This window comes from Schistocerca nitens, chromosome 5 (genome assembly GCF_023898315.1).
Source record: "Schistocerca nitens isolate TAMUIC-IGC-003100 chromosome 5, iqSchNite1.1, whole genome shotgun sequence".
Lineage (NCBI taxonomy): Eukaryota > Metazoa > Arthropoda > Insecta > Orthoptera > Acrididae > Schistocerca > Schistocerca nitens.
The window spans coordinates 850,686,255-850,699,209 of NC_064618.1; the positions used below are offsets into that span (position 1 = coordinate 850,686,255).

A 12,955-nucleotide genomic window follows, 5' to 3' on the forward strand; every position below is an offset into this window, starting at 1 on the left:
AAAGGATATTGCGGAGACATGGCTTAGCCACACCCTGGGGGATCTTTCTAGAATGAAATTTTCTCGCTACAGCGGAGTGTGCGCTGATATGAAACTTCCTGGCAGATTAAAACAGTGTGCCAGACCGAGACTCGAACTCGGGACCTTTGCCTTTCGCGGGCAGGAGAGCTTCTGTGAAGTTTGGAAGGTAGGAGACTTGATACTGGCGGAATTAAAGCTGTGAGGACGGGGCGTGAGTCTTGCTTGGGTAGCTAAGTCAGTAGAGCACTTGCCCGCGAAAGGCAAAGGTCCCGAGTTCGAGTCTCGGTCCGGCACACAGTTTTAATCTGCCAGGAAGCTGCTGTATTACTGTTCGTTATTGGAGCATAACCTGCGACAAGCTTTGCGAAAGAAGCGGCGACACACTCTGCGCAACCCACCCATCATTTTGTACGACAATGTGCAGGCACATACAGCGCACTGTTAGGTCGATGGGACTGGGAAGTACTGTACCATCCACCATACTCCCCAGACGTAAGTCCTTGTGACATTGATTTGATTCCGAAGATGAAGGATCCACTTCGTGGCATTCACTTCATAACTGTTCCAGAGAGTCGACAGGCAGTAGATTGCTCCATTCGGACCATCAGCAGAACAGGCTTTGCTAACGGTATACTACGCCATCCACATCGCTGGCAGCGAGTTCTACACAATGCTAGTGACTACTTTGAAGGACAGTAACTGGTGCATACATGTACCTCTTTTGTATCGGTTGTGAATAAATAGTTGCCAGTATTTAAGTTCCAACCCTCTTATAATGACAGTGGTACCAAAAGTTCCCTCTGCCAAGTACTTTAAGTCGCTTTGCTGAGTGTAGACGTAGAGAAGCCAGACCCCAAATGATTCGCACGACGGCAGTGACAGGGACAGCATTACACTGGCCGCCGTGTTGTCAACCTGTTTGTTGTTGTTTACGAGCCTGCTGTGGTACTCGCGTGAGACGGACGCAGCCCCTGTGCGGCAGGCTACCTGGTGGAGCACCGGCGCGCGGGCACGCCGCACTGGGTGCGCTCGACGCCTGCGCCGACGCTGCGGCCCGAAGCTGCGCTGTCGGGCCTGGAGCCCGGCTGGCGCTACCAGTTCCGCGTCAGCGCAGAGAGCGCCGCCGGCCGCTCAGAGCCCGGGGAGCTGTCGGAGCCGCTCACCGTGACGCTGGACCGGCCGCAGGCGCAGCCGCCACTCTTCACCGCAGAGCTGCGCGACGCCGTCGCCCTCGAGAACGACAAGGTCGGTCGCCGCGTGATGCCACGCCTGCATCCCTCCTTTTTATTTATTTTTTTTAATCACACGTCGAGTTCCGTAGGACCAAATAGACGAGCAAATCTCCAAGGTCACGGAATGTGTCAGTACATGAAACTACAACATAAAAGTAATAACAGATAAAAATAAAATGTGATTCTTGAGTTTCTCTCGGCGTATTTGATAATCAAAATATCCACGGGTGTACTGCCGGTCTACAGTGTCCAACGGGCACAATATGTCGGCTATCATACATGTCGCCATCATCAGGTGAACTGACGGACAACAGTTGTTGTCTCCCATTAGGATTACACTGATAAGATGCAGAGCCTGCTAAATGACGATTCGTACCGGAAGATCAGCGTTGACCCTACAAAGAAGGCGGAGAACAAGATGAGGTCGCTTCTCAAGGACGCAGATTTACCGGAGAGTGACGCTAAGAAATTGTTACCCCAAGGTCCGGTACTGCCTAGACTATATGGACTCCTGAAGGTTCACAAAGAGGGGGTGCCATTACGCCCCATTGTCAGCAACATCAGGGCACCTACATATTTGTTGGCCAAATACCTGACGGGAATATTAAGTCCTTATGTGGGTAAATGCCCACATCACATCCATAATTCCGTGGATTTTGTTAAATGCCTTGATAGCTTCAGGTTGGATGAGTCAGATATCATGGTGAGTTTTGACGTAGTTTCCTTGTTTACGAGGGTACCCCTGTGAGAGTCACTAGAATTGATTAGTCAGAAGTTTGAGTAGAAGACCACTGAACTTTTTAGGCATTTCTTGACTTCCACATATTTTCTTTTTGATGGAGAATACTACGAACAAACGGAGGGAGTTGCCATGGGTAGCCCACTGTCACCGGTGGTAGCGAATTTGTACATGGAGAACTACGAGGAGGAAGCCCTGTCGTCATCCGAATGGAAACCTACTTGCTTTTCCCGTTACGTGGACGACACGTTCGTCATCTGGCCACATGGTATGGATAAACTCCTTGACTTTCTTACACATCTAAACTCCATACTCCCCAACATCAAATTCACTATGGAGACTGAAATGGAGGGTAAATTACCTTTCCTTGACGTCTTGGTCAAGAGAAGGGCTGATGGCACCCTAGGTCATGGGGTGTATCGGAAGACAATGCACACTCATCCGTATTTGCACGCAGACAGCTGCCTCCACCCTACACAGAGGAATGGGGTACTTAAAACTCTAGTACATAGGGCGCGCACTATCTCTGACGCAGAGAGTCTACCCCAGGAATTGGAACATCTGAGAACTGTATTTCGAAAAAATGGGTACTCAGAGTGGCAGATTCAACGTGCTCTGCGCCCAACCACTGCAGCACAACCTGTTGAGATGGATGAAGTCACGAGGGAGGAGGTAGGGACTGCGTTTATTCCATATACAGGCGCACTCTCGGGAAAATCGCCCGCATTTTGAAGAAACACCGGGTCGAAACTGTGTTTTGTCCTCCAAATACAACTCGTGCACTGGTGGGGAGCGCCAAAGATGACCTCGGTTTCAGGAAGGCCGGCGTGTACCAGATTCCGTGTCAATGTGGCAAGTCGTATATTGGTCAGACGATGCGTACCGTCGAGGATCGATGCCGTGAACACCAGAGGGCACACTCGACTGATGTATCCGAGCAAGTCGGCGGTCGCTGAACATTATTTGTCGGAAAATCACGCTATGGAGTATGAACGCACGAGGATTCTGGTACAGACGTCGAGATACTGGGACAGCGTTGTTGAGAGAGGCCATCGAAATTCGCACCGACCTCATAAACCGTGACTGTGGCTATAATCTTAGCAAGGCTTGGGAACCAGCGATTGGGTTAATCAAGAGTAAATCGAGCAAACGTATAGTTGTGACGACCACGGCGGACAGAGCCATCACACCGACGTCGTCTCAGACGCCGTCGCAATCTGTTCCGCCGCGCGACCGTGGCGCGGGGCGTGGACAGCGGAGGGAGCGCGCCGCGGGCGGAGGGTATTTAAATCGGCCGCCGCCGCGACCGAACCCAGTTCCCTCTGAGCAGCCATACCGTACGGATCTCCGTGCCGGCACGTTCACAGGAGCTCATTCCGTCAGTTCACCTGATGATGGCGACATGTATGATCGCCGAAATATTGTGCCCGTTGTACACTGTAGACCGACAGTACACCCGTGGATATTTTGGTTAAAAATAAAATGTTTATGAACCCGAAAAAAGTCAATCCACAAATGAACGCAATCAACAATACAACAAGAATCAGCTTAATTTTTCAAGGAACTCCTCGACAGAATAGAAGAAGTGACCCATGAAAATACTCTTCAGTTTCGATTTGAAAGCGCATGGATTAATGATAAGATTTTTGAATTCGAGCGGTAGCTTATTGAAAATGGATGCATCAGTATACTGCACACCTCTCTGCACAAGAGTTAAGGAATTCTGATACAAATGCAGGTTTCATTTCTGCCAGGTATTAACTGAGTGAAAGCTGCTTATTCTTGGGAATAAGCTAATATTGTTAACAAGAAATTATATATATATATATATATATATATATATATATATATATATATATATATATATATATATATATATATACGAGGGCGGTTCAGAAAGTAACCTCCGATTGGTCACAGTGCGGGTTGTGGGGGGAGTAGCGACGCCATCTGTGCGTTCACGCACTCAACAGGTCAATCGGCATCAAGCCGTTGTCGAGTGAACGTCGTACCTGCGCTAGTTTAGTTTTTGTGGCAGTTTGAAATGTGTGCTGCAATAGAAAACCCCGCCAAATGTGAAGTGCGTGCTGTCATAAGGTTTTTTACAGCCAAAGGATATTCTGCAGCAGCTATTCATCGTGAGCTTTGTGCCGTGTACGGACCAAGAGTTATGAGTGAAGGAGTTGTCCGTGAATGGGTACATTTATTTAAAAGTGGACGAGAAAACGTTCATGATGAAGAGAGGAGTGGTAGACCATCATTGGTGACTGACGAACTCGTTCAGACAGTTGATGCAAAAGTTCGTGAAAATCGACGTTTCTCAATGTCGGAGTTGTCTACTGGTTTTCCACAGATTTCTAAGACTCTCTTGTACGAGATAGTGACAGCAAGATTGGGTTACCGTAAGTTCTGTGCACGATGGGTGCCCAAAATTCTTACCGACCACCACAAAACTCAAAGAATGGCCTCTGCATTAGACTTTCTGTCACGTTATGAGGACGAAGGAGAACCATTGTTAAACAGAATCGTGACCGGTGACGAAACCTGGATTAAGTACGTGAACCCTGAGACAAAAGAACAATCAAAGATGTGGGCACATTCAAATTCGCCTACCAAACCAAGAAAAGCCTCGCAAGATTTTTCTGCCAGAAAACTGATGGCAACGGTGTTTTGGGATGCCAAAGGGGTGTTGTTGGTTGAATTCATGGAACGTGGTACGACCATTAATCAAGACGTGTACTGTGAAACAATAAAAAAGTTACGACGGGCTATACAGAACAAACGCCGTGGTATGCTGACTTCCGGTATCGTTTTTTTGCACGATAACGCCCGTCCTCACTCTGCTCGCAGAACAACGGCCCTTCTTGAGTCCTTCAAGTGGGACGTTGTCAACCATCCACCTTACAGCCCAGACCTGGCGCCAAGTGATTATCACCTCTTCATGCATTTGAAGAAATGGCTCGGGTCACAGCGGTTTGATGGCGACGAAGAGCTCAAAGATGCGGTCACAGGCTGACTCCAGGCGCAAGCGGGTGATTTTTATGCAGAAGGAATTTCAAAGCTTGTGAAGAGATACGATAAGTGCCTCAATCGCTATGGAGACTATGTAGAAAAATAGTGCAAAGATGTAGTTGTAAGATGTATATATTAAAATATTTTTATTTAACTTGGTGTATTTTTTTAAATCAACCGGAGGTTACTTTCTGAATGGCCCTCGTGTATATATATATATATATATATATATATATATATATATATATATATATATATATATATATCGAGGGCCAATGTACCCATACTCGTGAACGGGGATCGACAAGAGGTTCGTCAACTTACACCACTTATTCCGTCCGTTTCTGAGTCAAAAATATCCTTTTAGAATGGGAAGAGTTACCCCAAAATATAATACCGTAAGACATAAACGGATGAAAATAAGCAAAGTAGACTAATTTTCATGTTGAACGAGCACTCAATTCACATACCGTTCAAATCGCAAAAATGGCAGCATTAAGTCTTTGAACAAGATCCTGAACGTGGGCTTTCCACGACAGTTTGCTATCTATCTGAATACCAAGAAATTTGGACCGTTCAATTTCACTAATCATATGCCCATTCTGCGAAATTAAAACATCAGGTCTCGTTGAATTGTGTGTTAGAAACTGTAAAAACTGAGTATCGCTGTGATTTAGTGTTACTTTATTTTCTACAAGTCATGAACTTAGGTCACATACTGCACTATTTGAAACCGAGCAGCCAATGTTGCACACAACATCCTTTACTACCAAGCTAGTGTCATCAGCAAACAGAAATATTTTAGAGTTACCTGTAATACTAGAGGGCATACCATTTGTATAAATAAGGAACAGGAGCGGCCCCAACAATGATCCCTGGGGCACCCCCCCCCCCCCCCCACTTGACAGTACCCCACTCAGACCCCACATCGCAGCCGTTATCAACATTGTGAATAATGACCTTTTGCTGTGTGTTGCTAAAGTAACAGGTGAACCAGTTGTGAGCTACTACCCGTATTCTGTAATGGTCCAACTTCTGGAGCAATATTTTGTGATCAAGACCATAAAATGCCTCAGTTAAATCAAAAAATATGTCTAGCATTCGAAACCTTTTAACTCTTCCAGTGCCTCACAGAAAAAATAGTATATAGCATTTTCAGTTGTTAAACGACTTCTAAGGCCGAACTGTACATTTGACAGCAAATCGCGTGATATAAAATGATCAATTAACCTTACAAACACAGCCTTTTCATTAACTTTAGCAAACACTGATGGCATAGAAATAGGTCTAAAATTGTCTACATTATCCCTTTCTCCCTTTTTATAAAGCGGCTTTACTACTGACTACTTTAATCGTTCAGGAAACTGACCATTCCTAACGGAAAAATTACAACTATGGCTAAATACAGGTCTAACATGTGCACCACAGTACTTAAATATTCTGCTAGGCGCTCCATCATATCCATGAGAGTTCTCAGTCTTCAGTGATTTAATTAGTGGCTCAATCTCCCCTTGTCTGTGTCACAGAGGCGTATTTCAGACTACAATCTCGGACTGGCATTTGCCAAGAAAGTTATATGATTCCCTGTAGAAACTAAATTTTTATTTAATTCACCAGCAATGCTCAGAAAATGATCGTTAAATATTATACATATATCTGATTTATCAGTAACAGAATAATTTGTACTAAGAACTGACTTGATATTGTCGACCTCCTGCTACTGACCAGACACTTCCTACACAACTGACCATATGGTTTTAATTTTGTCCTGTGAATTAGCTATATTGTTTGTATACCACATACTCTTTGCCTTCCTAATATCATTTTTAAGAGTCTTACGATACTGTTTGTAATGGGCTACTGTAGCTTGATCGTGACTACTTCTAACATTATGATATAGTTCCCACTTTGCTCTACATGGCATCCTTATCCCACTAGTCAGCCACCTTGGCTGCCTATTACTCCTAGTACCCCGTTTAGAACGTTCAAGTGGAAAGCAATTATCAAATTGCATGAGAAATGTATATCTTCTATGTTATCGGCACTATAAACAACCTGCCACTCTTGTTCCTCAACAAGGTTTAAAAAACTCTCTATTGCTAGTGGATTAACTTTCCTACATAGTTTGTAATTATATGTGACCTTTTTTTTAGTACAAAAGGCTTTTAGTGCTAAAATTTGTGCATCATGGTCTGAAAGGCCATTCGTTGCGCGAAATGCACACTAGTGCCACCCGGCTGAGTAGTTATCTTTACCAGGTCACCACCGCCATCATATTCCCCGTCCCTATCAAGACTGTTCCCTGCTCCACCCACCATCACTACCTGGTCATCCTCTGTAAATTTCCTGCATAGCTTCCCCATGCTGTCAGTCACCTGAGCCAACCCTGCACTATAGGCTTCACAGTGCTGGTGACCTAGTACTCACTCCCCAACACTTCCTGCAAGTGCTGGCCTACACCTCTACCATGCGAACTACCTAACAGCAGAACCTTCTTCTTCCTGTTAGACTTTGCAGCTGACCTAGGCCTCCTAACTGCTGAGGACTGCTGCATGTTCCCTACATCTACAGCTACAAGAGGCTCCTCTCCACTCAACTCTGACAGTTGGTCAAATCTATTGCATATACGCAAAGTATAACTGTCTGAATACCACCTCCTCCTACCTGTCTTCTTGTTAACTGCCAGTTCCCATTCCCCTCCACCTTTCACCCTCCTCAACCTATCTAGTTCCTCCTTTGCACGTTGTAACTGCCCCTGAAGGGCACAGATCTTACGCTCCTGCTCCTCTGTCGACTTATTTCTACGACAGATTCTGCATTCCCAGGAGAGGATCTTGCTAGAATGCCCACTGGGTTCCCCACTGCATTCCCCCGAATGAAAATACTTTGAACAAATCCCACACCGTAACACACTACTCACAAACCTATGACAGAGCCCACACTTCTCACTCATGGTAATATTTTACAGTTACTGAAATAAATACACGTCTAAGTTACCGTAGTTCAGTTACACCAGCAGAACTATTTATAGAAGTGACAATAGCGGTCTCGAAATTCTCTGTCTACCAAGAAAGCAACTACTTTTATTAATACTACAACACCACAGCTCATATCAATGCCAACAAAACTATACAAAATTATTAGCTAAAACCAAAAATTCAAGCGGCCACTGGAACACTCAACGAAGTTAATACACTGAATGAAAATTTTAGTGAAATATTTTACTAGAAACAAGAAGATATGTCAGCTGAAAACTAAAGCACGAAATTTACTAAACGACTTCAACGCACAGAAAATTCTAAAATAAAAAAGCGAGCGAACGTTTCCAAAAGTTTATGAAATCGTTATTTTGCCACAAACTGCACGAATCACCCTGGAAACCATTAAATTTAATAACTTTATAACAGTGCACAAATAACTAAGTCATTACTTAGCTTTGTAACCGCTACAACTGCAACTTTATACCGCAAACACCCTACTGAGGCGCTTTTCTTTTTTATTTTCCTTTATTCAGTTTCGATTCCTCCCGAAGGGGGCGGGGTAGCAGCAGCTTAGTACGCCGCCCTTCAGTCTGCAGAATTTTTAAAACAGAAGAAGAAGATAATAAACAATAAAAGCAGGCGATGAAAACGGCGACTTAAATTGTAAAATGGCCGAAAATTGGGGAAGTTAAAACATAAAACAAAGGGTTGGCGATGCTAATAAAATACACAGGAAGCAGACAGGTAAAACAGTTGACAGGCAATTAAAAAAACACGGCGACAGTCTGGTTTCTCTTGGCAAGAGATATAAAAATCACATCTAGCGACAGTATGATTTCTGTTCACAACACTTCAGAAAAGCACAACACTTAACATTCACGTAAAACACTGCACTAAAAAGTTGGCACGAAGATGACGCTCCACAGCCAAGGGCAGAGGGGGGGACCTGGACAGATGAGGGGAAAAAAGGGGGAGGAGAGGAAAAACGAAGTGGGGGGGGGGGGAGGATTCGACGGAGGGAGAGGATTCATAAGGGGGGACAGGGCAGACGCGAGAGGGAAGGCAGAGGATGGGAATGCAAAAGGACTCGAGGGAGAGGAGGGAGGCAGAGAGAGGGTAGGCGGGGAAAAACAGGATGGGAAGAGGGAGCCAGGGAAAAGGACAGAGGAAGAGAGGGGGAGGTGAGGATCAGAGTTGACAGGATGGATAAATAGGATAAATGGACGGAGAGAGGGAAACATCCAGGAGGGGGAATCGACGGAAGCCACCTTGGGAAAGGAGATGAGTGGTGTAGAGGTGGAGGGTAGGGGGGACACAACGGTGAAGGTGCTACTGCAGCGTGAGGCTTGGATGAACGACGTAAGCACGAATAACAGACTACTCGAGTCAATAACAGTGGAAGAAAGACTGAGGTTAATGAAAATCCACTATTAAGTTACTTTTACAGCAAATGTTAAAACAAATAAACTTTAAAATAAGTAATTTATAAAATTGGAGGGTAGCGTGGCGGGTAAAAATCGTAGAGGGAGACCAAGAGATGAATACACTAAACATATTCAGAAGGATGTAGGTTGGAGTAGGTACTGGGAGATGAAGAAGCTTGCACAGGATAGAGTAGCATGGAGAGCTACATCAAACCAGTCTCTGGACTGAAGACCACAACAACAACAATAAAATACTGACGAGCAATTTCAACAGCAGTCCAGCACATGTGACTTCACACCAAAGACACTTAGACTTTGTGACAAGAAACTGAACCACCCAGAAGGGAAGGAGGAAGTAAAATAAGTCATAACAGGTGGAGAGGGTATATCATGTTATTACAGAGAGGCAGATTTACAAATGACTTGGCAGTATCAGCTCATTTACAAGCAACACGTTGCGCTCTCTCTGGCATGCACGCTTGTACCGATTCATTTGGAACGGGTGTCATAAGGCAGTCGTATCCTCTACCAAGGCGACCCACAACAGTGAGGTAACGATAGTCATGGGGTACCTGCTAATATCGTGTGGAGCCACCTTCTGCTGGGCGTGGTGCAGAATCGCGGGCCAACAGCCTTGCTGCAGTGGTAGCACCGGTTCCCATCAGGTCACAGAAGTTAAGTGCTATTGGGCGGGGTGACTGTCCTGTCTGCCGAGCACTGTTGGCAAGCGGGTCGCACTCGGTCCTTGGTGACAAACTGAAGAACTCTCGAGTAGCGGCTCCGGTCTCGTAAACTGACATACAGCCAGAGGAGTGGTGTCCTGAACACATGCCCCTCCATCCACTGACGGGGATGACACGACGGCCGGTCGGTACCGTTGATCCTTCACGGACTGTAGCAGAGCTAAAGAAAAGGTGCAGCAACAAGTCGTTGGAAGTCCCTTTGCAGAAATTTGGAGCCACGCTGCCTCTGTCACTGTCTGTAGCTGTGAAAGTGTTGATCGTGCAGCACTTTGTGCACCATCTGACCTCCCAATCATGTCCCATAAATGTTCGATGGTATTCATTTCGGATGATGTCGGTGGAAAAACATTCGCTCGAATTGTGCAGACTGTTCTTCAAATCAATCGCAAACAGTTGTGGCCTGGTAACATGGCACATTGTCATCCACAAAAATTCCGTCGTTGAATGGCGTTAATGGTGTTCTAGTAGCTGAACACAACCATTTCCAATCATTGACCGATTCAGTTCGATCAAAAGACCCAGTGCGTTCCACATAAACACACCATACGCCATTACGGAGCCGGCACCACCTTGACAAGTTGGGCCACGGCTGTGTGGGGTTTCCACCACATTCGAACCACACAGTCAAGTTCTACAAACTGAGATCAGGACTGATCTGACCAGGCCAAGGTTTTCCAGTCGTCTAGGGTCCAACAGGTGAGATCACGAGCCCAGGAGAGGCGCTGCAGGCGATGTCGCGCTGTTAGCAAAGACACTCACGTCTGTCGTCTGCTGCCACAGCCCATTAACGCCAAATTTCGCTGCACTGCCCTACCGCATGCGTTCGTCGTACGTCCCACATTGATTTCTGTGATCATTTCACGCTGTGTTGATTGTTTGTTAGCATGACAACTCTCCACAAATGCTGCTACTCTTGGTCATTAACTGATGGCCGTTGTCCACTGTGTTGTTTGTGGTGAGAGCTAATGCCTGAAATCTGGCATTCTTCATACACTCATCACACTGTGGATCTTGGAATACTGAATTCTCTAACGATTTCCGAAATGGAATGTCCCATGTATCTAGCTCCATTTACCATTCTGCGTTCGAACTGTGTTAATTGCTGTCGAGCGGCCATAATCACGTCGGAAATCTTTTCACATGAACCACTTGAGTCAAAATGATAGCTGTGCCAAAGAACTGCCCTTTGATACCTCGAGTATGCAATACTACCGCCATCTGTATATGTGCATATCGCTATCCCATAACTTCAGTCACCTCATTGTAAATGATCCTTGATGTCCTAGAACACAAACAGGGACTGAGTTTACATCTGAGGTGATTCCACACATTTTCTATCGGGGACAGATCTGGGGATCTTGCTGGCCACATGAGTACCTCAACAGGTCATGTGTGAACAAGCAACCGATGGCTCAGATTAATATAGAATGTTGCAGGGATTCCATTACTTGTTGTCTGTTGGTAAACATAAATGTAAAGGGTTATGAATGTGCTTGGTGCACAGTACAGTGATACATGCGATATTCAACCATGGTCAACCAAAACCTTCACGATGTGTATGCCTACCCTCACATTCCCAGACAATTCAATACTGGCCTACTGTCACCTGAATGCCACACAAATCTGAATACTGCGCTTTTCAATCAGCTGACCAAATGGATACCCACAGTGAGTCCCCTTTCAAACTCTGTTATGTGCTGATAATGCTGTCTCACACGATTGTGCAGCATCTCTATGTCCTTCACGGTAATCACTCAACATCTCATATACCTACCACACCTGGTAACAACATTGAGAACAAAGAGTTCTAATCCTCTCTTGTAGTCATTCTACCTTCCAGGGAGTATTGTAACTCTAATCATTTACCTACCTGTCGATGGTATGTACAAGTGCCAATTTACTTTGACTTCCGACCATGGTTTCTGGATGTTCACTTCCTTTGTCAGTCTGTGTACCACCCAGCTAAGCGAACCGAAAACCAAAACAGTGTGGCAGCAACCTGCCTGTTGACACCCGAGAAGCAGGTGGGGGTGGTAGTACTAGTGTACAATTGGCTGTCCTCACAAGTGTGCCATCTGCACCAACACCATCTGTTTCCTATCTCCCAGTGTGGCTTCCATCCCTCCTTCTCTGCCGATGGTCAACTCCTGAACCTCACCCCTCTCCTACCCCATAGCTCAACAACTGTAAATCCGCCATCTTTGTCTCCCTTGACCTAGAGGAAGCATATGACCACACATGGCATTCTGGTCTCCTTTTAAGACTCCAGACTTAGGCACTACGAATCAACTGTGTCCATCTTTTTGCTTCCTTCCTCTCCAGTCGCTCATCCTGTGCCACTGTTGACAACACCAATTCTGGTACCTTCCATCCCACTACAAGTGTGCCTCAAGGTTCTGTTCTCTTCACTCTCCTTTGCCTCCTATGCACTGTCGATATCCTCAAACTGCCTCCTCCCATCCACCTCATTCTGTATGCTGATGACACCGCTTTTCTCGCCTTCTATACTACGCTCTGGAAATCCCAGGGCTCTTTCCAAAACCACCTCAGTCAGTTTACCTCCTAGTGAAACCAATGGCTCTGTAAGATTGATCCCTCCAAATGGTTCAAATGGCTCTGAGCACTGTGGGACTCAACTGCCGAGGTCATTAGTCCCCTAGAACTTAGAACTAGTTAAACCTAACTAACCTAAGGACATCACAAACACCCATGCCCGAGGCAGGATTCGAACCTGCGACCGTAGCGGTCTTGCGGTTCCAGACTGCAGCGCCTTTAACCGCACGGCCACTTCGGCCGGCTGATC

The 12,955-nt window shown here is 45.7% G+C and overlaps 1 protein-coding gene across 1 annotated transcript in view; it reads left to right on the top strand.

Moving 5' to 3' along the window:
* LOC126260757 (uncharacterized) overlaps window positions 1-12,955 on the top strand; it is a 289,462-nt gene that overhangs the window by 116,192 nt on the left and 160,315 nt on the right. Inside the window, exon 3 of the mRNA XM_049958096.1 lies at window positions 1,004-1,266. Coding sequence (XP_049814053.1) covers window positions 1,004-1,266 — 263 coding nt within the window. The remainder of the gene's footprint in view (window positions 1-1,003; window positions 1,267-12,955) is intronic.